Here is a 25,682-nt window from a genome sequence, read left to right on the forward strand (position 1 = left end):
TACAGGTGTGAATGAGATTTGGAGCGCAGTTCCCACTCAGCCCACAGTTTGACAGGTCTCTGTTCTTGGTGCATTGGAGCAATTCCTTGCACAGACATGTTGTAAAACTGGTACAGCCTTAAAAGTTTCATTCACAAATGAATTATTGCTGCATTTGTAGCACTGTATATATAAGAGATACTATTATGTGCCATCAACATGACGTAAGAGAAAGCAATCTCTTTAGTGACGTGTGTTCTCTTGGACAGAGACTGGTTCTGAGCTAATACCTAGCAGCAGGTGGACACGTGAAACATGAATTCCAAGTTTACTTTGCGTAAGCCTTGGCTTGACATTGACTCCACAGCACTGTTCTGTACTTTCAGTGGAAGATTTTGATTTCCTGAGCAGGAGGGCTTTGACTTCAGGGCTTGGCAACCATTTGCATTTACTTGTGCAGTAACATTTTTTAAATAGCATTTCATTTATTTTTTTTTTCCAGCTTACTGGAAATTATGAAGAATTTAGCCGTGGGTTTGGTGCCAATTTTCAGGATTTGTCCTACTGGACAAACTTGTTGCATCATTGTTGTGTGACATTTGTGTCATGTTATTCCAACACTGATTCCTTATTATGCAAAGCAGTCACATTGCCTCATGTTAACCTGAGGCTGCACTGCAACATTACCATATTATGATGCAATATCGCTGCATGGTGACAACACTGTTATGTGATTCCTTGGTGAGAACTTGAAATGTATTTTTGGATACATCTTCACAATTTTAATCTGATAAAAATGTTATGGTTAGACACAGGCTGGGAGGAGGAGGAAGGAGGAGACATTCACTTTTCCTTCTCCCTGCTACCCCATTTCTCATACTTAATTCTCCTCTGAATATTCCTTACAATGATGAAAACACTGCTCTGAGCTTCACTTTGATGGATAACGCCATCTTCTCTTTGTTCTACACAATAACTCTTGTGTCATCACACAAATGGTGTCTAACGTATCATCACACAAATTGGAGACATTGTGATCAACTGTAAAATAGTGAAGTTCATACTGGATCAAAGAGGAAAACATTTAAGGAAGTTTCAGCTATTGCAGGGAGTCTTGCTCATGAGAAAAACAAATATTAGGAGTTAAAGGTTGTTAGCTTGGAGTGAAATAAAGTTCTTCTGCTTTGGTCGGCAAAGCTCCAGGGCTGACCATCAATTGCAGAGGTTAGCAAATGCCACTCCAAACACTAACATGCCAACTTCAGTGACTTGTGACATTTTTTTCCCAGGCCTAAATGTAAATGAGAGCATAAGGCAAGGCTAGTCGTGATTGAGCAACAGGCCACAGGAGTAAATGAAGTACAGGTCGAAGAGGGTCTGCTCCTTTCTTTGTTTTCAGAATTTTCACTAGGCCATCCTGCCATAGCAGTGACCAGGCAGCTGCTTAGAATTCACCTCCAGGTAACCTTGCAAGGGAAGTAAGGACAGGCACGTGGCTCATGTGGCCAGGGATGTGGTCAAGGCATGGCTCCAAGCCTTTAGGTGTTCAAGTGTTTGGACAGCACTTTGTTATATGGTTTAACTCTTATGTTGCCCTGTGCGAACTCAGGAGTTGGGCTCAATGATCCCAGTGAAGCTGCAACAGGGGAAATTCAGGTTGGTTATTAGGAAGAGGTTTTTCACTGAGAGGCTCCCAGGGCAGTGGTCACAGCACTGAGCTGCTGGAGCTCAAAAAGAGCCTGAGCAGCTTTCAGTCATGCAGTCTGATTTTTGGGTGGCCCTGTTTGGAGCCAGGAAGGTCCTTATGGGTTCCTTCCAATTCAAGATATTCTATGACTCTTATCTGCAGGTAGGCGTCATCTGGAAACATGAGGAAGGAGAGTAGAAGTTCTGCAAAACCCCTCCATGGGCAAATCTTTAAAAGATTTAGTGAAGGAATAACAGTTTCTAATTCTAGTGTTATGGGTCTCTGTGGATGGGAGATTGAGTTACTCTGAAACACAGACCATCTGATTGCTTAGATGCATCAATACTTCTATGAGAAGGTAAGAAAAAAGAAATTCCCACAACTAATAATCCTGTTCTGAATTCCAGAGTTCTGTCTCTGTATGAAAAAAAAAGAAAAGTTGGGGATAAAATCTCTGCTCACTCAGCCACTGTATTTCAAATAGGAAATCTATTTCCATTGTATTATTTCTATGCTGGAAAAGTATTCAAGCAGTAAACATTTCAACAGGTCTGATAATAAAATATAGTGGGGAAAACATGAAGAAAATTGGAAAGAGACAAAGCAATGGAAAGAGAAAAAGCTAGAGAGTGTGTAAGAAATGAGTGACAAAGGGATGGAGGTAGCATGAAAGTTGAGATGCAAATGGACGAAAAGGAAATCAGGAGGGAAAATGGAATTAATTCCCATGAGATCTCCGTGCCTTCGGACTGCATTAGAACACATGGAAAAAAACTGGCATTTCCACAAGAAATAGGATCTCTTTCGTAACAGAGGGTGGAGTCACAGAAGCAGGCCTAACAATTATGTAAGAACACATGCTAAAGGAAAACAACTGTAATCTTTTCTGTTTGCTGACGGGTCAAAGAAGGGCATATGGCACACTGTGAAAAGCTGGAACATCTGCAGTATCTGCAAGCTGTAATGGAAAAGGAACCTGCAGTGACACTCAGAACTCTGTGTGTTCTATGGCAGCTGCGTTTTGATGAGAATTTGATGAGATCTTAACATATCCAATGTGTCTCCACTTGTTAGCTTGCAGAATTGCTGTCATGCTGCCACTTTGTATTACATTCACACCTACTGCTGTGGGGAAAAAAATGAAGATTAAGTAGATCTCGATGAAATACTGCTCGAAATATCTTTTTAAATGGATCATTCAGTGTGCAGACGGTCTGGTGTTTGTGATTCACTTTCACATTTAACAGTGTGAGCATGAGCACTTCACTCTAGCTACGGGTGCACAGGAAGACCAATTTTGTTCTCACTTTGCCCAGAGTTATTTTCCTGGCATCAGTGCACTCTGTCTCACTGGTTTGGTTGAGAACAAAGAATGAGATACATTCACAAGCAGGGTAATGTTGCATTGAACACGCACTGAAATTAACAGAAATGCAACCATATAAACCTGTTCCTGTTGCACTGATAGGAAACTGCTGCTTAGAGTGTGAGAGTCAGAAGTTTGTTCTTGAATTTTTTCTTAGGACCTTTCCCACCCCACATACAATTCCATTGGGGAGAATATCCACAGCAGAGCTTCCATGGTAGTAGCTTAAACAAAGCTGTTAGTCCTTCATTGCTGCTAGTCCTACCTCTGTAAAATGGAATTAGAATGGTAATGCATCTTTGTTACACTGAGGTTTAATTCTCAATGTTAGCAGTGTGTTCTGAAAGCTTTAGAAGAGAGATTATATATTGAAACAGATCAGCTGTACTCCAGCAAATTCTTGCTATGTATTCCTGCAAGTACTTTAAAAGTTCAACCCATCCAGAATTGGGAGTTTCTGTAGTTATCAATGTGAAAATAGAAACATCCAGTCCTTAAGCTCCCTGAGGCTGCTTCTAACTTCCAGGTTTTATGTTCAGATTTTAAAGGTAGTATCAGAAACCTGCATGCAAGTCACGAGATGGATTATTAGCAACTATATGTATCTGTACAACAATGCCTAACAACAAATGGATTGAAGCACACTTTAAAAGGTAGTTGAAAAGGGCTGGAGGGAACCTGGTGGATGTTGATAGACATCTCCCAGCTCTCCAATCTCCTCTTGCCTTTCCTGCCAAAATGATGATGCTTCCCCCCTGCATGATTGCATCATTCATTCATGCTGCTGCTATAAAGCAGGCACCGCACTGCTTCTGCATCTTGCTGGGCAGCGCACAGCCCCAGCCTAAGAGATACAGTTCATTTTCTATGCGAGAAAAATATGTTAAGTGTTATGGAACTGAATCCACCAAATGCCAACCCCTTCCAAAGTGAGAGAAGAAAATGTTCCCAGTGACTTACAGTATGGTACTGGCCGTGGCTGCTGCTGCTGCCGCAAACCTCTTGGCTGCACCAGAAAAGAACGGATCAGCTGAGACCTTCAGTCACATAAATGCAACGGCACGGGCCGATCTGGAAGAAAGCCGCATTTTGTAAATCACTCTTTATAATCTGCTGAGTAAGCCGGGCTGGATGGTTTTTTTTTAAATGGTTGCACACATGTAACCAGAGAAGTCCAGCTGTTCGCTGACAGGCGTAGGGAAGAGGTGTAACCTTGCCTGCGTTGGGGGAGGAGCCGCTCGGGCCCGGTTCGGGCACTCCCAGCATGGGTAGGCATGGCTTGGCAGGGAGCAGGCAGAGCACAACGGGATGGGGAGATTGTGCGCTGCCAGCCTGGGCACAAAGCAAGGCAGGGCTGAGCACACACGTACCTCTGCAGAGCAGGACGAGGGGTGAGAGCCAAGCAGGGGCAGACAGGAGTTCCTCTTGGTGTGCAATCAGAGGAGAGGGATACTGCTTGCTTTCCCTGCAGATGAAAGTTTTTGTGCATTAAAACTGCAGTATTGCATTGAAGCTGTTAATCGACAGCAAATCAGAGTGTGCATTATTACACCCCCCCCCCAAAAAAAAAAAAAAATAATCAGAAATCAAAACTCATCATGACTTTTGAAGGCAAAATTCATTTTGCTTTGTAACAAGACTCTGATTTTGTTTACCCTGATAAAATGTCAAAAGCAACTGCAAATCTGCACAGCCTGTCTGTGCATGTGCTTTGGCATCTCTGCAAACACGGCTGTGGGCACCGGTGAGCAAACAGGAGGCTGCCAAGCCAGAAGTCTGAAGCCAGTCAGTTGTTTCAAGGTCAAGAAAGCCAGACTGCTGATGTAGCTGCTTTTATTTGTTTGTGATAGGAGTCTTATGACTGCTGCCCATCTGGAAAGATTGTTCTGCACCGCTGGATACACCGCTCACTTTCTATGCATGATCTCTTTTGCAATTCTGGCACTATTGCTCCTCAATCTTGTGAGCGTGAACTAAACCAATACCCGTCTGTGCTTCTCTGCCCATGCCTGCTTTTATGTTTCTTCCAATGTTTGTAGTACTTGTATGAACACTTGTCAATGTAAGCATCTATCAGTAACTTCTCATATCAGGACATGTTGGTGGCAAAGAGCCTTTGCTGAAGACTGCTGGTGTGGTTTGCTGTTTTCTTTGCTCCTTTACGTACGTTTTAAACAGATTTAGAAATCATTTCCGTGAATAAGGTTAAATAAAAACAGATCTTGATAAGGATGGCAGAACACTGCTCTTACTTTCTGCCAAGATAAGCAGTGCGTTATTTCACTTGTGAGAATCACTGCTGGGGATTTCATGCTGGATATTCCCTCTACTTGGCTTAATTTAATAAAACTGTTGGATTTCATTCATGTAATTACCATGTTACCAATTCTAAGCTGGTGTAATTTGTTGCAGCTCCAGTGATTCCAAAGGATAATTTAGGCCTCCTAAGCCTCTGCCCTGCATTTTTGCTATGCGTTAAAAGCAGGTAAGTGGAACAGTTCAACAACCACGATGACAAGACTGAAAAGTGAATAAAAGCCTGTTGTGATTTCTGAAACACGCAGCAAAGTGGGTGTTTGCTGTGAAAATGCTGATGAGAAACGTTACCATCCTTTAACATGAACTACCTGCAGATGTGACCCAGCAAAGAACCACAGAGATCTGCCTGGATGCATGGAGGGGATGCTCAGGAGTTAACAGCATGGGTTATATGGATGCGTGACCTCAATACAAATGCAGCACCTAACTCTTGTATATGACTATGGAGCCTCCCCATCTGTTCTAAATGTGGAGACCATGAACCTGAAGTGTCAGCAGCCAGCCCTACACATTGCAGGTGTGCAGGATGGAAGATTCCAGGGTCACAACTGCAACAGGGAAAACATGAAAATACACCGTGCCTGCTGCTCTGCCTATGGGTTTGACAAGGCTGCCATCTACTGAGAACAGCCTGGAGAAAGGATTGAGGCAAAAAATAATTACAAAGCAGAGAAGCAATAGCAGAATGTTTGTGTGTTGAGTGTGTGCTCTAGAAACTGGGGCAGAGCTGGGAGTTCTGGTGTTGTAGCTGGGCACTGAGGCCATGCACCCGAAATATCAGCACTCTCAGGGCTGGGTGGTTTTGTTTTTGCTTTCAGCAGGACAGTAGCATAAAAGTGAAGAATAAACATTAACAGGAGAATTCCAGAGCCCGGTTATGAAACACCAAGTGTAATTTCCTGCAATTTTGCAATGTTCGGTGTTTATTTTTAATGATTACAGCAGCAGGAGAAAGAAAAATAACAGAGAAAGAAAGGAAGAAAGACCCCACTGCCAACATCAGCAGGGCTGGTGAGCCTGCCCTTAAGCTTGACCCTCAGTCAAGCTTCCCCAAAACTCTACAGAGTGAGTACAAAATCATACCCAACAATTCGGGTTTACTATCATAGCTTGGAGTTTGCTGCCTTAGCTTAACGTTCACTACTGGATGGATACACCAGTGGCCCCATTGCATTGCTCAGCATCAATGCAGTGGATTGCAGAACTGCTGCTGCCAACCGTGGGAAGGCGTGTGGGGATTTATTTTGTGCTATCCATTATTTTGGGGGCAAGCACCTTACAAAATGAAGCAAGGCCTGGTATTGCCAATCACCCCAGGTGCAGCAGGCAGGTGTGTGGGGGCAATAGGGCTGGATGGGGCAATGCAATGCAATCTGAGGGGTGTGTAAGGACCACTCTTAGGTACAACCACCCATCTTCTGCCTTTTGGGAGCTCAAAGCCATTATGACCATTATCACATGTACATTGTGTAACCTCAGGGACTGGCCCTGTAAGCTGAACACCAAGATGCAGTAACCTTAATGCTATCTTTGACTTCCACAGGTCTCAGCATTGCTTGCAGTGATTTCCCCCTGCATTAAGGAGCTGCAATGAGGGAGCCTTGTTAGGTAAGTTGAGTTCTGATTAACCTCAGCTCTGGATTTTGACCAAGAATCACTTGGATTATTAATCCACCCCGCTTAACTATTAATTCCATCAACCTCAGGTTAAATGGGTGCGTTTAATTATTGATTCACATTATGTCTGTCATATGAGGGGGCGGTGGAGCCACCACAGGCGTTATACAGCCATGGAGATGTGACAGTGAGCGGGCTGGGCTTGGACTGAGGGATCTGAGAGCTCTTTTCCAACCTGAATGATGCCATGACTATATGATAGTGGGATAAGCACGGCCAATGAACTCAGCCCGTTCTAAAGCCTGGCTCTCACATCCATCCCTGAGGGACGCAGCCCCGCACTGAGCGCCCGCCTCCTTCCCGTCAGCCCCCTCAGTGAGAGGGCGGGAGCTTCCGAGTAGAGCGACAGACCGCTCAGCCAATAGCGTTGCGTTTTGGCGACCTACGAGCCAATAGGAACGCGCGCCCTCCGGAGTGTTCTAGAAGGGGCGGGCGGGGAGGCGCGGCTCTCTTGGTTCCCGCCCCATCGCGGCCCGGCCTAGCGTGGATCTGCAGCCATGGCGGTCAAGGCCCTCAACCCTAAAGCCGAGGTTGCTCGCGCCCAGGCCGCCCTGGCGGTGAACATCAGCGCGGCCCGCGGGCTGCAGGACGTGCTGCGGACCAACCTGGGCCCTAAGGGCACCATGAAGATGTGAGGAACCCCCCACACGGCTCCATCAGGGGGTGGGCCGGGCCCTCCCGCCATGCGCCTCAGAGCGCGGGCGGCCGATGGGGCCTGAGGGGAGAGCGGGGACCATGAGGGGGGACGCGGAGCTGGAGGGTGGGATGGGGGCTGGGCGGGTTGGGGCTGGGAAGGGCCGTTCCGAGGGTCACTCACCCGCCTCGTGCCGCCCGCAGGTTGGTGTCGGGGGCCGGAGACATTAAGCTGACCAAAGATGGCAACGTGCTGCTGCAGGAAATGGTGAGCTGAGGGTGGAGGGGGGAGGGAGCGCGGAGCCTGATCCTGGGCGTCCGTGTGTGGGGCTGTGGGGATGGGGCCGGGTCCCTTCGCCTCCATCGGACTGCCTTTGTGTGGGGTGGGAGTTTGGGTTGAATTGGCTGCTCCCTGAGATGCCTGTTCTGTACCCACCACCTCCCTGATCATCCCCATCACAGCTCCTTGCAGTTCTCTGTGGTGCTGATTAACTCAAAGAAATGTACTGAGGTTTCTTTTGTGAAGTGGGATTATGTGTTGAAACCAGCCAAACTGACAGGAATCATTGAAAGCATCATCTATTCATTCAAGATCTAGTTTAGCTGATTTTAGATTACTTGCTACTTGTATCAGTGCTGTAAGGCTTACTGTTCAGTTTCTTATGTTTTTGCTTAGCAAATACAACACCCTACAGCCTCCTTGATAGCAAAAGTAGCAACAGCACAGGATGACATCACTGGAGATGGTACCACCTCAAACGTCTTAATCATTGGAGAGCTGCTGAAGCAGGCAGATCTCTACATTTCTGAGGTATGTATGTAGCATTTCTTTTGTAGAAGGGCAAGTAAAAAAGCTTCCCCTTGAGACTGTTCTGCTTTGGTTTTGTGTTGTGTGCTTGATGCTCAAAAAGGTGAAAATCAAACACCTCTTTGTGCTTAAAGTGAGCATGTCACAGAACTTGTAAAATGGAAAAAAGCTAAAAGAGGACCTAAGGCTTGTTTCTCTTATTTGGGATACTGTAGCTTCTAATAATGTGCAGCTGATTCATGCTGTTATCTCTGACTGTTTTGTTTGAATGAAAATATTTCATATTTGCATGTTAACAAAGAAATGCTCCACAGTAATAGATATTTTTGTAGTGTAAGTTGCAGAATAGACGTTAATATTGCACAGTGAACACCCAAGTGTGCTTCGTAGTTCCCTTGGTTTTAATTCTGTGCTAGAAAAACCTGTGCTTTTCCTCTGCATTGGAAGGATTGACATTCCTTTTATATGTATTCAGAAGAACAGTACATTTTTTTATCACCATAGCATGTATGTTCTCTGTTTCACTTACAGGGAAATCACTATTTTATCTTACTGTTGTCTGCTGCTGTCCCTTTTCTTGCATTAGGGCTTGCACCCTAGAATAGTAGCAGAAGGATTTGAGATTGCAAAGGAAAAAGCACTTGAAGTCTTGGAGAAGGTCAAAGTTTCCAAGGAAATGGACAGGGAGACCCTTATAGATGTTGCCAAAACATCCCTTCGTACTAAAGTTCATACTGAACTTGCTGACATCCTAACAGAGGCAAGTACTCATGCATCTTCATCCCCTTTTTGTGTGTTGTGCTCCAGGTTTTAAGCTGCTGGTATTATTCCTTTGGCAAAGAGTGGATAGAAAGAAATGAGCTTGCACAGTCTGATGGCCCTTTTGGGGATTTCTCCTCTCTTTCAGGCTGTAGTAGATTCTGTTTTGGCAGTCAGAAAACCAGGTGAACCTATTGACCTTCACATGGTAGAGATTATGGAGATGAAGCATAAATCAGAAACTGACACCACGTAAGTAATGAGCATCTGCATGCTTCAGCTTAATGGTATCCTGACATGGAGTAGCCTGGGTTGTCGTGTGTTTGGGTTTTTGTGCTTTTTATTTTCCTCTTAAAAGAACTTGGGTGTCTCAGAGCTGCTATTGGAAAAACTGCTAGGGAGAGAGTGAAAGAAAGGCAGAAATAGAAGTTTTGGCCATGAGTGATCTCGACAGCAGAAGGTTCCCAGCTGCTGAACTTGATGTCCTGACAAGGCTTTTGAAAAGCAAGGAGTAACACTGGCTCAGACTTATGCTTTGCTGTTTGTGAGCATGGTTTTTTTGTTTTATAACTGTTTGTTGGTAGTATGCTTAATATGTTTTAAATATATCTGTGTAGACAATGGTCATCAGTACATGGATACTGGGTTGTAGCTGTCTTGTTGGGTGTTCTTCATGCTCTTATATTCCACAGTGGCATGGACGAATTCTGCTCTAGCTTTCTACAGTAGCTATTGCAGTCAGACACCATGCCAGAACCAATTCCTGTTTTACACTGTGGCATGCTTTTTATATGCGAGTGGGCATGCCCTTGGAAGTGGGATACAAGATCATTCTTTGCTCCAAACATAAATTCACAGACCATTCATGCTAGATTGATACACTCAGTTATCTCAACCAATGTGTAATTCCATGAAGTGCTCATCTCTGACCATCTTGACATGCAAAATACTCATTAATCTTTCAGGCTGATTAGGGGGCTAGTTTTGGATCATGGTGCTCGCCATCCTGACATGAAGAAAAGAGTGGAAGATGCCTATATTCTTACTTGCAACGTGTCTTTAGAATATGAGAAAACGTGAGTATGCAGCACTAGCATGTAAGACACAAGTATTTTCTGTTCTTCAACTCTTTAAGGTGTGCTTAAACAAGAACCAGAGGGTCCATACAGATGCTCTTCTGGAGCATGACAGATAATGTAGAAGGTGGGGTAGAAAAGGTTGAGTTTCTTCTGCTTTCATTTCCTGGAAAAGGGAAATGAGATTAAATCTGAGTATTAATTTTTAGCATGTTACTGAAAGGTTTCCTTCTTTTAACAGTTCATTTCTACAACACAGAGAACAGCTAATTAACTTACTGCTTTTTTTTCCCTCTCCAGAGAGGTGAGCGCTGGATTCTTCTACAAAAGCGCAGAAGAGAGAGAGAAACTAGTGAAAGCAGAAAGGAAGTTCATTGAAGATAGAGTGAGCAAAATCATAGACTTGAAAAGAAAAGTCTGCAGTGATTCAGATAAAGGATTTGTTGTGATTAACCAGAAGGTGAGAGAAAGGGTATAACTTAGTAGGGAAAATAACCAGAAATGTTGGCTTTTTTGGCAAGCTTTGTGCTACTTGATTCAGTTAGTACAGTACTTTGGATGCAAGTAACTGAATTGAGGTTGATGAACTGAATATACACATGCAGTTGCTTCCTGTGATTTCTTTGAGTCCTGAGGAAGAACTTAGTAATGTCAGTCTGAGAGAGGATTTGTTTTTCTTACCTTGATAGCCCCTTTCTTTGTTTCTAGGGAATTGACCCATTTTCCTTGGATGCACTTGCGAAAGAAGGAATTGTTGCTTTGCGCAGAGCTAAAAGGAGGAATATGGAAAGGTAAGCTCCTAGGGGGAGGGCGGGTAGATGGCTTGCTCTGCCAGACTCACACAGCGAATCGAATCTGACTTCAATCAGCTTTAAAGGCAAATCATCATCTGAGTGTTATTAGAGCAACTCAGAGTATTCTATAGAAACTGTGAAGTTTCTATAGAATTCAGCAGTTCAGTACAAGGAGTGACGTAGGAGTTGAAGCTGTGTGTACTCCCAAGAGCAGATGCCTCTTCTAGAGGCTTAATTCTGTAGGCTTTATTTTTTTGGTGAAGAGCACCAAACCAAACTGTTGCAAACTCAAGAACTGTAGTATTTTGCATGCTAAAATACTGTTGTTTGTGTTAATGACTTCACATTTTACTTGATATAAAACAATTGCTAAGAAGTAAATGAACTCTTTCAGACTGACTCTTGCATGTGGTGGCACTGCTATGAACTCTGTGGAGGATCTCACTCCTGACTGTCTGGGACATGCAGGTCTTGTCTATGAGTACACACTGGTGAGTACAGCTGTGCTTTTAGTTGAAGCCAAATGCTTCTGGTATTGCTTGGCCCCAAGTTTACTCTTGTTTTGGTGTGAGTGTGTGTGGAGTTTCCTTGCAGTATGGCTCTTAGAATAACCAGTATGAATAAATGCTAATAGGGTTTTAAACCCTACTGTCCATTTGTATGTAAATATTTACCTTGATATTTGCACTTGTCACATTGCTTAGTTCTACTGATAGATCCATATCTTAATATCATAACATTGAGAGGATGGAAATAAGATTCTGCTGGGTTCTTCCTACTGGACTTTGCTTCTCATTGCTTCTTTGGGTGTTACTCAGAACTGAATGAAAGTGTCCAGTTTTTCTATTTATATTTGCTTAAAACATGTCAGGTGAATATCTAACGCTGTTTACAGGGGGAAGAGAAGTACACCTTCATTGAGAAATGTGACAACCCTCGCTCTGTTACCCTGTTGATCAGGGGACCGAATAAGCACACACTTACACAAATAAAGGATGCAGTCAGAGATGGTCTGCGTGCTGTTAAAAATGCTATTGAGGATGGTAAGTTTCAGCAACAACTCTCCTCAGAACCGATGGCTTTTGTATAATTTAGCTCTTCAGACTGGAATAAGTTCTTACTGTGAAGTGTTAATATTACTGCTTTGCCTTGTAGGGTGTGTGATTCCAGGGGCAGGTGCGTTGGAAGTGGCAGTAGCTAATGCTCTTGTTAAGCATAAACCCAATGTAAAAGGAAGAGCCCAGCTTGGAGTTCAAGCTTTTGCTGATGCTCTCCTCATCATTCCTAAGGTAGGACCTATAGAATAAAGGGACTCTATAGCACACCTAGGATCCTTAGTGTTTTCTGCAGGAGGTCATTACGTTAATGTGATGTTGTTGTTTTCTTAAAGGTTCTTGCTCAGAACTCTGGGTATGATCCCCAGGAAACACTGGTGAAGGTTCAGGCAGAACACGCAGAATCTGGGCAGCTCATCGGGGTTGACTTGAACACTGGTAAGAGCTTTTTGAAATCACGGCATCTCATAAAACCAGCTTGGCAGTAAATACAAAGCAGCAAAACAATGCTGCTGAGGGAGAGGAGGGTTTGTAGGAGGCTGAACCTATCACAGGCCAGCTCTGTAAAGTGTAGGATTGCTCTTAGTGCACAAAGCTCAGCTCTTCATGGAAGGAGGCAATGCAGAATACCTTGGTGGTATTGTAATAACTTAACTGAACCATGTGCACTTTGTACATTGCAAGTTAATTTGAGTTAAACATCAGGATGTCCTCCTTGAATGATGCAGACTGGTTGTTCAAAGACTGTCGTGCCTCTTCCCTAGGTGAGCCAATGGTAGCTGCAGCAGCTGGAATCTGGGACAATTACAATGTCAAAAAGCAGCTGCTTCATTCGTGGTAAGTGCTGTAGTGAATGCACTTCACACAGTAACGGGTGTTTGGCTGACAAATTGATACCGTAATGTGGGTGGGATGAAGGAATCTCTATTAGAGGAAGCTGTTTTACAGGGTAGGAATAAAGCTGACTTGTTTGTGTCAAAACAACCATTCTAACTATTTATTTAATGTTCCCAGCACGGTGATTGCTAGCAACATTCTCTTGGTGGATGAAATCATGCGGGCTGGAATGTCGTCCCTTAAAGGCTGAATTGGATCTGCTGCTGCTGGTGGTGGTGGGCAGCTCCAGTAGCGCCCTCCAGAATGTCTTCAAGAACTCCACCTGAAAGTGCTTTATTTTGAGCCGTGGTGGGTTTTCCCAGCAGTGGAATCACTGTGCTGTAACTGGCAGCACCTCTTTGATAAACGCGGCCACTCTAAATGTTAGCAACTATTGAAACAATCGGTTCTAAAAAGCCAGTTATTTATTTTGAATTTCTCTCAATTGTACGACTGAAGTTACTGTCCTTTTTACCCAATAAACTGTTCCGTTCTGTGCTTTCTGTGTCACTTATTGAGAACTTTCCATTCTGTGGACCAAGGTTTGGACGTTGTTCAGCACTTTGGATTTGTGTTGTGTTGGTTGCTGGCTCTGCAGCTGGTCTGTGATTGATTCCAGTACTTGGTCTGTGATTGATTCCAGTACTTGGTCTGTGATTGATTCCAGTACTTGGTCTGTGATTGATTCCAGTACTTGGTCTTTGTGGTTGATTCCAGTACTTGGTCTTTGTGGTTGATTCCAGTACTTGGTCTTTGTGGTTGATTCCAGTACTTGGTCTTTGTGATTGATTCCAGTTGTTGGGGTAGAGGATGGCCTGGAAGTCCTGTTCAGGACGCTTCCTTTTGGAGTGCTGGGTTTGTGTGGACTTAGTGCTGGGGAGTCAGGATGTTTATCTTGCTTATGCTTATCCAGTGTGAGGAGAGGAGATGTTGGGTTCTGAGGGGATACCCATGTCCTGTGGTGCTATGGGGTAGCAGCGCTGTTCTGGCACATGAAGCACAACTGGTGCAGTGGTTCTGTCGGTAGCTGGGGGCAGTAGGGGGCTTTTCATGCGTGGAAGTGAAATATCAACAATTACATGCAACGTAAAATATCTTTTTCTTTAAAAAGAAAGGAAAAAGCACACGCAGTAGGCGTGGCATGGGGGGGAAATGGCATCTCTTCCTCCGGAAACACTTCCCCGTCCTGAAGCTCTTCTGGGTCAGAGCCGTGCGGTTCCGTTTTGCTTTGGGCGCTGCTGGTGCTGCCCGGCTTTGTTCGCACGGAGATGCACAGCGCGGTGCTGCTTTGCTGCTGTGTGCTGGGCTGCGGCCGCGCTCTGCTGGGTGAGCTGGGAGCACTGCTGGGCTGGGAAACCATTACAATACGTTGTTAAAACAAACACAAGCAGGTCTATATAAATGCTAATTGCAGTCATTTGCAATGCATATCCAGCATGTGAAGTGGCTTTTTTGCCATTGCTATGTTGTGCTGTTTAGATTTACCCATTAATGTTTGTACTCACTGCTTCCCTTTCAGCGTTTGGAAATGATGAGCACATGGTGCAGCTGCCCGGGGGGAAGTTCCAGATGGGCTCCAGCTCCACTCAGAGCAGAGACCAGGATGGGCCCATCCGGGAGGTGACAGTGAAGCCCTTCGCTATGGACAAGTTCCCTGTTACCAACAGGGACTTCAGGTGAGCTGCTGTCATAAGGCTGCTGGTGCAGCTCTTGGAGAGCTCTGCCACGGGTACCTAAGTGTGTTGTGTTTGTGCCAGGGAGTTTGTTAGAGAAAAGAAATACAAAACTGAAGCAGAAGCGTTTGGCTGGAGTTTTGTCTTTGAGGATTTCGTATCAGAAGAGCTGAAAAAAAAAGTCACCAAAAAACTGGAGGTAAATCTGAAGCCTGGAGGGAGATGAAGAGGGTTCAGTACGTGGGTGACAGTGTGGGGACATCTCGGTGATGGGGGAAGTAGTGACTGCCCAGGGAGCGTGGAGTCCCTGGAGGTGTCCCAGAACTGTGGGGATGTGGCACTGAGGGACGTGGTCAGTGGGGTGGGGTTGGGCTTGGGGATCCTAGAGGTCTTTTCCAACCTTAATGATTCTGTGATTCACAGTAAACCAGATCAAACAGTTCCCAAACTAACACATTCTCTTCCCTTGCGCTGTTGGAGGATGACTGAAGGGTATCTGGGGGCAGGAGGGGGGCAGCACAGTATTAATGTGATGTTGCTTCTTTTCCCAGTCTGCTCCTTGGTGGCTGCCAGTTGAGAAGGCTTTTTGGCGACAGGTGGGTGTGAATCAGGCATGGTGGTGAGTTCTTTCCTAAAACCAAGGGGAAAATAGCACCCCTGGTTCCTCTGTGCAGGCTCCCCACCTTGCTCTGTTCTATCCTTTTCCTTTTTTGTTTTCTTTGTATTTTTTAATGATGAGTTAAACTGATGAAGATCACTGCAATTTGCAGCCTGCAGGTCCAGGCTCTGGCATTGCAGACAGACTGGACCATCCAGTGCTGCATGTGAGCTGGAACGACGCGAAGGCATTCTGCAGTTGGAAGGGGAAGAGGCTCCCAGCTGAGGAGGAGTGGGAGTTCGCTGCCCGGGGAGGGCTGGAGCGTATGTAGGCACCCCCTCCCTGCCCACACCTAGTGGCTTTCTATCACAGAATATCCTGTGTAGGAAGGAACCAGAAGGATCATTGAGTCCAGCTCCTGTCTGTCCCTTTGAGATGCCTCAGCCTCCATACAGAGATGTTTCCAGGGGTTGATCTGAAGACTGAACAACCTCTCTCAGCCTTGGAATAAATGGGATAAACAGTGGCTCAATGCGCCTCCCTTAGCGAAGCACTAAATGCCATTTGATGGGTGTATAGAAGCATCCCAAGTGTGCAGGAAACAGCAGCCACAACAAATGAGAGGATCCTGGGATAACTGCTCTCTTTTCCCTTGACAGAAAGGCTGTATCCCTGGGGAAACAAGTTCCAGCCAAACCGCACCAACCTGTGGCAGGTGAGCTCCCACCAGCTGTCTTGCTCCCCAACAAAGAGTTATTTCCACTGTTTAAGTGTAGTTAGGCTTAAGAAACAGGACTTTTCTTCTTCTCTGCAATGGGCCTTTGCTTAATGTCAACTTTCCTCCCCCAGGGTGACTTCCCAAGGGGGGACACAGCTGAGGATGGCTATCATGGCGTGTCCCCAGTGGCAGCATTCTCACCTCAGAACAGTTACGGTATGGAGAGGCATCACTGCCCAGCTCTTTGGGTTCTTATCTGCTCACCTTTCCACACTAATTATAAACCCCATAGTTGTAACGGAGTTTCTAATGTGAAATGGGATCTCATTCCCATCTTGATAGTGTGAGTGAGCTCAGTGAAAGTGTTGTTACTGCAGCTGGAGCACTTCACTGTGCCATCCCATGCCTGTTAGCAGGTGTGCTGGAGGGGCAGCAAATGCCATTCCCTCCTGCAGGTGGAAAATGATGGGGACCATGTAAGATGAGACAGTTGAAGGTCCAGCTCTACCTAGGGGCTGGTTTGCAGTACAGTGAGGAGCTTCTTGTTCTGGTGGGATCTTTCTGGGATGATGGGGTGGAGTGGAGTCGGACTTCATGATCTTAGAAATCTTCTTCAACAGTATTGATTCTGTGGGAACCTTCTGTCTCAGGGCTCTATGACCTGCTGGGGAACACCTGGGAGTGGACGGCCTCGCAGTACACACCGCCAGGCCCTCCCCGGCCACATGCTGAGGTGATGCGTGTGCTGAGAGGAGCCTCGTGGATCGACACTGTAGATGGGTCTGCAAACCACCGAGCCTGCATCACCACCAGGTCAGTGCCAGCACTGCTTGTGGTTTCTCCTTCAGCTGCATAAGGGGCTACTTTGTTTGGCTGTTCCTATCTAGTTTTGTTGAGAAGCATTTAGGAAAAAGCTCTATGGATACTGCTATAAATTAATTCCTAATTGCTTCTCAAATAATTTGTTTTCCATCAAGTACTAAAACACCTTTCTAAAACTCAGCTAAGTGGGAACACGTTACGCAGGGTCACATTCGCCAGTCTGAGCACTGACTGCAGGATCCCTAACGGGGGTATCTTTCCCAGGATGGGGAACACACCAGACTCAGCCTCCGACAACCTCAGCTTCCGCTGCGCTGCCGACATCCCGAGTCACACCAATAAGAGCAGCAGAACCAAACCTGAGCTCTGAGGAGGGCTCCTGCCACAACCTGAGGGCAGTTTCTCCTGTGGAGATGGACAGTAACCCCCAGAAACCATTTTCATTAAACCAGTGAAGTTTGTTTAAAAAAAAAAACCAAAAACTAAATTCTTTTGGCTTAAAACTCATTTCTGCACACCAGGTTGCAAACAAAGCGACTGCAAACAACAGGCCGTGGGTGCTGCAGACATTACATGTCTCCTTTTGGTGTATCTGTGGCAATCAGAGGCCTGTTTGTGCGAGTCCAACTCCAAATCTGATGGCACAGGAGCCCCAGCACAGCGGGTTGAGGACATCCTGCCAGGCACTGCTCATCTCATGTGTCCAGCAGGATCTGCTGCTCCACTGAGGGCAACATCTCAAATCAAGTTTGGAGAGAACCCAAACTGGGCTATACCATGACAGCCGTCTGCACCTATAGCATGAGGCCAGTAGCTTATAAGAAAAAGCATCAAAACCTCACTGGTTGATTTGGAAATATTTTACTTGCCTTAACTCTAAGCAAACCCAACTCAAGCAGCAGCGATGCTGCCATCAAAACAGCTCTTCCTCAGCCGCCAGAGTGAGCAGAACAGCCTTGCAGGTGTTCTCAAAGAGCGCGGCCCTGTTCTGTGCCTCACCCTTCTTCACCCAGTGCCGGTAGGTGCGGAAGGCGCAGGCGTCGATCAGTTTGCGGATGGGTTTCAGTGCATATGGATCCCGCACCACCAGCTCCCGTGTCACTGCCTTCAGCATGCGGTACTGGTAGTAAATGCGGACGGACGCCAGCACAGTCAGACAGATCACCTGTGGGGGAAGGGGAAAGCTGGGACCTTGGCTCACCACTCAGCCCTGTCCCTGAGCACCACAGCTGCACGTTGCTTAACCACCTCCAGGGATGGGGGATCAACCACTTCCCTGGGCAGTCTGTTCCTAACCTTCTCTCTGAAGAACTCTTTCCTAATGTCCAACTTAAACCTTCCCTGGTGCAACTTGAGGCTGTTTTCTCTTGTTCTATTGCTTGTTGCTTGGGAGAGGAGACTGACACCCCCCACACACACACACTGTGCTCTCCTTTTGGGTTGTATATGCATGAAAGTAATGGTATTTACTTGTAGACCAGTAACTGTGTTCCTGAGTGCTCTGCATATCTTATAGACAATGCTGTGATTGACATAGTAATACCAAAGTAGTGCTTGGGGAGCCGTCCCCATCCTGGACGGATCAACCCCACTGAGCACCATTTCTCCCTACCCAGCCAGAACACCCATCCCATGTTCTCCTCCTGAGTTCCGGGTGCCAACATGTCCCTGTTCCCAGCATCAGCCTCACCTTGAATTTCCGGAAGGGGCTGAAGTGTCGGACCTCCTCCACATCGTACTGCTGGAAGAAGGGATGTGCCAGCGCCTCCCTCGCTGTGTACCGCCGCTGTGGATCCACCACCAGGAACCGGGAGATCTGCAGGACAGCACCGGGTTGATCCCATGGCATCCCAGCCACCTGCTCCCCATTGTATCTCCCCATTTCTCGGCACCCACCAGGTCCTTGACGGTGTCGGAGCGATCATCCCACTCCGGGGAGCCAAACTGGTAGTCCCCATTCATGATCATCCGCAGCATCAGCATCTGCTTGCGGTGCCAGAAGGGAGGTGAGCCAGCCAGCAGTGTGTACATGATCACCCCGGTGCTCCACCTGCAGGGACCCAGCGGGACACACCAGCTCCAGCAGCACCCAAAGGATCCATACCCCACACTGCAGGCAGTGGGGTGTATTATTCAGTTCCTCACAAACCCTAAAGCTGGTCCCAACAAGGAGCGATTCCTGCAGTGCTTCAAACCATGCTCATTTTGCAAGCACCCCAAAGACTTGAGGGCACCTCACTCACATGTCCACTTCTTTCCCATAGCCCTCGTGCTCATCATCCATGGAGCACTGCAGGATTTCGGGGGCCAGGTAGCCAGGAGTGCCGCAGATCTCTGCAAAACAGGGGCAGAGCATCCCCTTAGGGACACAGGGAGCACCGTGCCACGCTGAAGCAGTTTGTCCCAGAGAGGCAACAAGATGTGTCAGATCCTTGCAGTGATGGTATTGGCATGGAGTGGCTGCAGCTTGTGTGCATCTGGCTGCTGACTTAAGTTGGTGAGTTATAATGAGTTATAATAGTGAGGAGAGCAGTGAGGGGATGCTGCTGGAAGGAGATGCCTGTTGTTATGTTGCTCTTTGCAGGGCAGGAGGGGGGAAAAACTTGATGAATGGAGCAATGAGGGTCAACTGGAGGATAAAATAGTGGGAAGAACTCTGTAGTGTTTTCATCATGGGAAGGAGTGAGGCTGGAGGGGCCGCACCAGCTCACCATGGGCATCGTGTCAGTGCTGCACACCCACCTTTGAGCTTCTCATTCTCACGCAGTTGGCAGGAGAAGCCAAAGTCTGTCAGCTTAATGTTCATGTCGTCATCCAGGAGGATGTTCTCCGGCTTCAGGTCGCGGTGCACGATGTCGATGGAGTGCAGGTACTCGATCACCTCCAGCAGTGCGTGCATGATCTTCCTAAGGAGGGGGGGACAGCATTACTCCCAGTGCCCATTAGCACTGCACTCCTGGGGATGGGGACAAGGACAGGAATAGGGGCTGCACAGCTCAGCCCCTGTGCAAAAGCCTTGACACCCAAGCACAGAGGCACAGACCGGGTGGCGTTTTGTCCATGCACACTGTGCTGGCTGCACAACTGTGCTTGGAACTCAGGCTTTGGTTTTGCAGCACAACTTCAGCCTTACCTGGTTTCCTTCTCGCTTAAAGTGACCTTCTCGGTGAGGTAGTCGAAGAGCTCCCCCCTCTTCATCCTGCGTGCAGGAGGGAAAATCAGCCTCAAGCCAGGGACTGCCAGGAGTTACTGCCCCTTTGGTGCTCGCTGCACAAAATGACAAGCTGACACGCTAATAGGAAAGGGTTAAAGATGCCTTGATATCTTGCAAAATATCAGGCAGGAGGAGGAAAAGCTGTGCACAGAGCAGGCAGGGTTTGGAAGGGACCAATGGGTTCATCATGATGCCACGAGTTACGGCGCTGTGCCAGCCCTGGTCCTGCTGGGCATATAAATAACCCCAAGCTCCCACCAAAGGTTATGGGGAAACCTGAGCTGCTGCTGATGGAGGGAGCAGAGCTGAGGCTGAGTGAGCAGGCTCCCTCCTACCTCAAGCAAGACCCAGTCGTGGCCCTGTTTTGCCCATTGGGGCCATAGAAAAAAGCAGGGTGGAAATGTGGAGGAATGGAGGCAAATGGGAGCTGGTACTTACAGGTCAAACACCAGGAAGAAGAAGGTGCTGGACTCATAGCTGTCCTTCAGCTGGACTGCAATGAAATGGAGCTGTGAGCTCTGTGCAGTGTGTTCCTCAGCACACACCCCATGCACAGAGAGCTCCTTTCCACTAACAGCCTAAAAATTGCTGATCTAATTGCTAAGTGAATTAACTAATTAAGTGAATTAATTAATGCTTTGATCAGGAGCTCAGGAGGGAGATGGCTGGGCAGAGGCAGAGCAGGGGATGCTCTGAGCAGCTTCTCCACCTCATGCCAGACCATGGATCCCACAGAGCTCTGACATCCATCACCCCAAAGCCCGTCCTGGGTGAACCTCCAAGAGTAAACGTGGCAGAAACCCTCCTGCCCCGACTCACTGACGTTGGGGTGTCCCGAGACCTTGCGCAGGATGTCGATCTCTTTGGCTGTGGCCTCACGCAGCTCCTGCACCTCCTGGGGGGAGATGTTCCCTGCTGTGATGTCGATGATCTTCACCGCATATTCCTGCCTGGTCACTTTGTGGATGCACCGACGGACGACGCTGCTCACCCCCCTGCCAGGAACAGCCCAGGAACAATGAGGTACTTCCCACCCCTGTTTGCATGACATGCTATGGAGGATCAGGATGGAATCGTTTTCCCACAACTGGGAGATGGACCCAATGATCCTTATGGGTCCCTTCTACTCTATGAACTAACAGGGATGCGGTGTGAGCTCCTGGGATGGGTCCTAAGTTGGGGCATCGTGGGTTGGCAGAGGGTTGGAACAGGATGATGTTTAAGATCCCTTCCACCCCAAACCATTTGTCTGGGCTCCCCCCACCCAGCACAGACACACGTTGGGGCCGTGGTGCTTTCCTGGCTCAGGGGGACAAACTTGGTGCAGCTGGAAGGTGCTTCTTCATGCTATTTTTAACCCGTGGGTGGGTGCTGTGGGCTCCCATCAGATCAGATTCCTGTTGTGATCAAGCAAAACATTTTCCCAGAACCAAACTTTACCTGCCCAGAACCTCCTTGGGCTCATATTTTTCATAGAACTCCTTGGATGTGTTCCAGTCCGGGAGCTCCTCCTCCTTTGTCATGGCTGGGTGCTGCCAGGTGGAACTGGGCTGGGGAGAGAACAGCTCTGATGGACCCAAAACATCAACCCATGGCACTGCCCAGGGACCCGCTGAGCTGTGAGATCCACCTCAATTCCTCCCAGCCCTGTTCTTTCTGGTTCTAACACTAATTGTTTTCCCCTGATTATTATGAGAAATCCGTCCCGAATGGCTTTTGGCTGAGAAAAAGTAGGAGAAAATGGCATGAAAAGGGAAGGGAGGGGAGAGCTGGAGCCGCTGCCAGCACGGTGGGGTCAGCTGGGGCCGAGCTGCAGGGTCGGGCAGGGCAACACAATGTGGGTGCCAGCAGCGCCCAGACCCCGAACCTCCCTTTAGAAGCACTTTGTTTCCTTCCCTTTTAAGCTGCTCCTTGCAGGCAATGCTGCCCCACATCTCGTTGTTGACAGCAGCCCCCATTGGGTTGCAGGGCTGGCTGTAGGCTGGGGGCGATCCGACACCGCTTGCTTTGCTTTGGATTAGTAAGCACACCGATTAACGCGTGCTATTAGTACGTTATGCCATAAAACGCAGCTGATGGGAGATTTGGGAGAAGCGCTGACCCCATTTGGGGCTCAAATCCTACGTGCGCGGCGCAGAGAAAACATCGATGGGGGATGGAGAGAATGAGGGGGGTCTCAGTGCGCGCTGAGCTGCACCGCCCTGTATCGCCCCATATCGCCCTCCCGTCCCCCCCGGCGGCCTCAGCTCCCGGTCCGGCCTCACCTCCCCTCGGTTCCCGCAGCGCCGCCGTCTCAGCCGTGCGCCATCGGGGCCGGAAACGGAGCGGGACGGGAGGAGGAGCGCGGGGAGGGGGAGGAGCGGAGCAGCGCTGAAAATAACGCGCAGCGCCGCAGCGGCCCGGAGGATGGTTGGGGTGGGGGGGGGGGTGGATATCTCTGCCCCCGTTATTCCTGTCCCGTTATTCCTGCCCCCGTTATTTCTGCCCCGTCCCTCCACGGCGGGGCGGCCCCAAGCTCTGATTTGATCCGTTCTCTTCCAGGAAATGCTGCACAGAGATGAGGCTCCGAGGAGCCGGTGGGACACAGCGCAGCAGCTCAGGAAACAAGAAGGTATTTTTTAGGGTCTTTGTAAAGGAGTTGTGTTACTGGGGGCTGCGAGTTCCCTTTAAGATGGTGCTTCAGCCATTTTGTCTTGGAAGTGTGTATTGCTACGCAGAGCTTTCATGTAGAGGGATGGCATTTCCTCAGCCTCTTTAAACTGAATACAGAGGACACAGTCAGAACTAGGATGGGATGCGGGCTGACCTGCTGCACACCCAGCATTGCAGTCAGCCATAACCTCCCTCCTCCCCACACTCTGCAATAAGCACAAGTTGCCCCCGGGGTTCAAATAGTGCAGGAAATGTCAGTCACCAAACCCTGAGCCAAAGCTGCTCCTGGCAGCCTGCAGCTCCAGCCCTTCAGCCCTCCCTGCCAGCAGGGCTGGGAACGTGCTCAGCCTGCTAAAATCAGTTCCTGCCCGCTCACCTTCAGAACTCAACTCACCCAGCAGCCCAAACCCCCCCCCAGGGCAAGGTACCTCCATGGACACCTTTATTTGTACACCACCTCGCTCCCATTCAACGCAGTAATTAAGAAATAGCCCCAATCAACTCATTACAATTTATTGATCATTACTTCCATTTTGTGCTCAATTAGTTTGCAGTTGTATCACAGCTGTAGAGGCTACTGCAGAAATGAGGCCACAAAGACAACAGCGTGACTACACGAAAGTAACAAGATATCAGAGAGCTTTAGGCTATTAGCAAAGCTTTTTCATTCATAGGTCAGTTCTTTAAGGTGGTCTTCAGCAGCCTCGGTCTGGAGGCTTAAGCTAAACCTGGAAGGCAAGAAGTTACAGCAGTTAATCATGGGAAGTTTTAGACCCAGAGAGATTTTAGAAGGTTTTAGACTCAGGTGCCCATCCCTGCAGACCCCCAGGGTCAGGCTGGAGGGCTGTGAGCACTGATGGAGCTGTGGGTGTCCCTGTGCATTGCAGGCAGTGGGACCAGATGGCCCTTTGGGGTCCCTTCCATCTCAAACTATTCCATCATCCTGCTATAATGCACACACAGGCTCAGACCTCCCCCCTCACCCCCTGATATTTGCTGACATGATGAAGATTTCAGCAATCCAGACACCTGTGTTTGGAAGCTTCTTGTCCTCCCCCATCAGAGCACTGGGCTGGCACTGCTGTCTACTTACCATTAGCAAACCTGCACTGCTTCAGCACTTCACTGAAGCCCTCGCACAGTTTGAGGTCAGTCTGGTTCTGTGCGCACTCCAGGAACTGCTTCATTTCATACTGGCAAGGAGCAAACTGCTGCTGCTGCTGGTAGGAAGGCTGAGCAGCCTGGGGTTCCTAAAACAGCACACACCTCTGTAAGCACCATGGAGCTGTAATACCCCGTGCTGCTCTCAGTGCACTTCTTCCCTGTGTTTTTGTTACAGAATGTTCCTTTTTAAATGGAAACCTATGGGCCAAAGTACAAAGGTTCCAGTGCTGACATGAGGCGTGCTGAGCAGTTGTGTAGGTTACACACACTGAAGTAAGTCTGGATTGCACCGGAGCAAGGCAACAGCACCGTACTGATGTGCCAATAGCACCGTACTGATGTGCCAATAGCACTGTACTGATGTCTCAGCAGCACAAGAAGTGACTGCAGGACAAAAATCTTGCAGTAGATCTCATCATTACCAGACCTGGAACATAGAAGTCCCCTGTGAATCACAAGGGGATAAAAACAACACGCTGTGTGTGCTGCTATCCATATACACTGCATGTGTGACCCTTTGAACCACTTGAAGTTGGAGGCTGAGTCAAGAACGTTGCTCTAGAATCCCCAGCCAGAGCTTTGTGCAGCTTTTAACCCTGTAGCAACTACTTGGACCTATTGCATGTGCTCTCCCAGGTTAACCCCAGCTCAGCACCCAGCGGTGCCTTCCTTACCTGGTAGGTAATATCAGGCCCCGCGGGCTCAGCGGCACTTCCTCCCCCGAAGCCTCCGGTGATGGCGTGTCCGATGGTGTGTCCCACGGCCGAACCCACAGCGACCCCAGCCGCGGTCGTGGCCATTTGTGCCATCAGCCCGGGCTGCTTTGGGGCAGGAGCGGCCACAGCATTGGCGGGTGCTGGGGCTGGAGCTGGCGGCGCTGCTCTCATCTGCGGCACCCGGCTGTGGGGAAACAGAGACCATCACAAAGGGCTGCGGCCTCCAGCTCACAGAGCAAACAGCGGCAGCTCCAATTCGTGTGACCCCACACACACACAATGCAAGGACGTGGTGTTCCAGGGAGTCATTCACACAGCGCAGGGGCCGTTTGCAGACTGTTTTTCTTTCTTGTTCTCCAACAGATCCTGCCTAACAGCCTACACACCCCATACAGGGCCTTATATAGACCCCATATAGGCCTTATATACACCCCCTATAGGGTTTTATATACACGCCATATAGGGCCTTATATACGCCCCCTATAGTGCCTTATACACACCCCATATAGGGCCTTATATACGCCCCCTATAGGGCCTTATATACACCCCCTATAGGGCCTTATATTCACCCCCCTATAGGGCCTTATACACCCCCCTATAGGGCCTTATATACACCCCATGTAGGGCCTTATATACACCCCCTATAGTGCCTTATATTCACCCCCTATAGGGCCTTATATACATCCCATGTAGGGCCTTATATAAACCCCATGTAGGGCCTTATATGCACCCCCTATAGTGCCCTATATACACCCCCCCATCAAATCTCCCACCCGCTCCACAGCCCCGTCCCATCTGCGTCATCCCCCTCCATGGCTGCGAGGCCTTTGCGGCCTACACGTCCCGCGTGGTGCGGTGTGACCCGATCATTAGCTCTGGTTGTTCGGTCGCCCATTGACGCTCACCTGGCGGGCGGCGCCACGCGGGACGAGCGGCTGCGTCCCCCCCTGGGCATGGCGGGCAACGAGACGGGACGAGAACCGGGACACGAGCGGAACCGAGCAGACACTGAAGGTCAGAACACGCCGCGCTGCGTCACTTCCTCCGCACGGAGGGGCGGGCGCTGGGGCGGCCATAAGGTTGTAACGCTCCCTCC

General features: G+C 48.3%; 4 protein-coding genes and 2 non-coding genes across 6 annotated transcripts; 4 read left to right on the forward strand and 2 right to left on the reverse strand.

The window, feature by feature from the left end:
* The first annotated feature begins 7,449 nt into the window (after nt 1–7,449).
* Nucleotides 7,450–13,527, forward strand: CCT6A (chaperonin containing TCP1 subunit 6A). The gene is made up of 14 exons (XM_015880485.1): nt 7,450–7,659; nt 7,866–7,929; nt 8,338–8,472; nt 9,056–9,229; nt 9,377–9,480; nt 10,194–10,304; nt 10,605–10,764; nt 11,013–11,095; nt 11,493–11,589; nt 11,994–12,141; nt 12,254–12,387; nt 12,489–12,591; nt 12,918–12,990; nt 13,168–13,527. Exons 1-14 carry the CDS (start codon nt 7,526–7,528, stop codon nt 13,238–13,240), a joined length of 1,593 nt encoding a protein of 530 aa, XP_015735971.1. The 5' UTR covers nt 7,450–7,525; the 3' UTR covers nt 13,241–13,527.
* LOC116654263 lies at nt 8,828–8,959 on the forward strand. The gene has a single exon (XR_004309358.1). It is a non-coding gene; the product is annotated as a small nucleolar RNA SNORA22 (small nucleolar RNA).
* Nucleotides 9,923–10,054, forward strand: LOC116654262. The gene has a single exon (XR_004309357.1). It is a non-coding gene; the product is annotated as a small nucleolar RNA SNORA15 (small nucleolar RNA).
* Nucleotides 13,528–13,632: 105 nt separating the features above from the next.
* Nucleotides 13,633–18,324, forward strand: SUMF2 (sulfatase modifying factor 2). The gene is given in 10 exon segments (XM_015880489.2): nt 13,633–14,296; nt 14,298–14,355; nt 14,549–14,705; nt 14,787–14,901; nt 15,254–15,298; nt 15,473–15,623; nt 15,960–16,015; nt 16,150–16,234; nt 16,669–16,831; nt 17,105–18,324. Coding segments are annotated over 10 exon segments (1,062 nt in total). The 5' UTR covers nt 13,633–14,170; the 3' UTR covers nt 17,211–18,324.
* PHKG1 (phosphorylase kinase catalytic subunit gamma 1) lies at nt 17,686–22,425 on the reverse strand. Its single transcript, XM_015880486.1, has 10 exons — nt 22,319–22,425; nt 21,495–21,604; nt 20,874–21,049; nt 20,493–20,547; nt 19,974–20,039; nt 19,583–19,746; nt 19,084–19,174; nt 18,737–18,890; nt 18,531–18,656; nt 17,686–18,005 (listed from the first exon to the last, which is right to left on the reverse strand). The coding sequence occupies exons 2-10, from the start codon at nt 21,575–21,577 to the stop codon at nt 17,754–17,756; spliced, it is 1,167 nt and encodes a 388-aa protein (XP_015735972.1). The 5' UTR covers nt 21,578–21,604; nt 22,319–22,425; the 3' UTR covers nt 17,686–17,753.
* A 778-nt stretch (nt 22,426–23,203) lies between these two features.
* CHCHD2 (coiled-coil-helix-coiled-coil-helix domain containing 2) lies at nt 23,204–25,643 on the reverse strand. The gene is made up of 4 exons (XM_015880494.2): nt 25,492–25,643; nt 24,545–24,770; nt 23,800–23,956; nt 23,204–23,434 (listed from the first exon to the last, which is right to left on the reverse strand). The coding sequence occupies exons 1-4, from the start codon at nt 25,539–25,541 to the stop codon at nt 23,424–23,426; spliced, it is 444 nt and encodes a 147-aa protein (XP_015735980.1). The 5' UTR covers nt 25,542–25,643; the 3' UTR covers nt 23,204–23,423.
* Nucleotides 25,644–25,682: the final 39 nt, after the last annotated feature.

The sequence above is a fragment of the Coturnix japonica genome, chromosome 19 (genome assembly GCF_001577835.2).
Source record: "Coturnix japonica isolate 7356 chromosome 19, Coturnix japonica 2.1, whole genome shotgun sequence".
Lineage (NCBI taxonomy): Eukaryota > Metazoa > Chordata > Aves > Galliformes > Phasianidae > Coturnix > Coturnix japonica.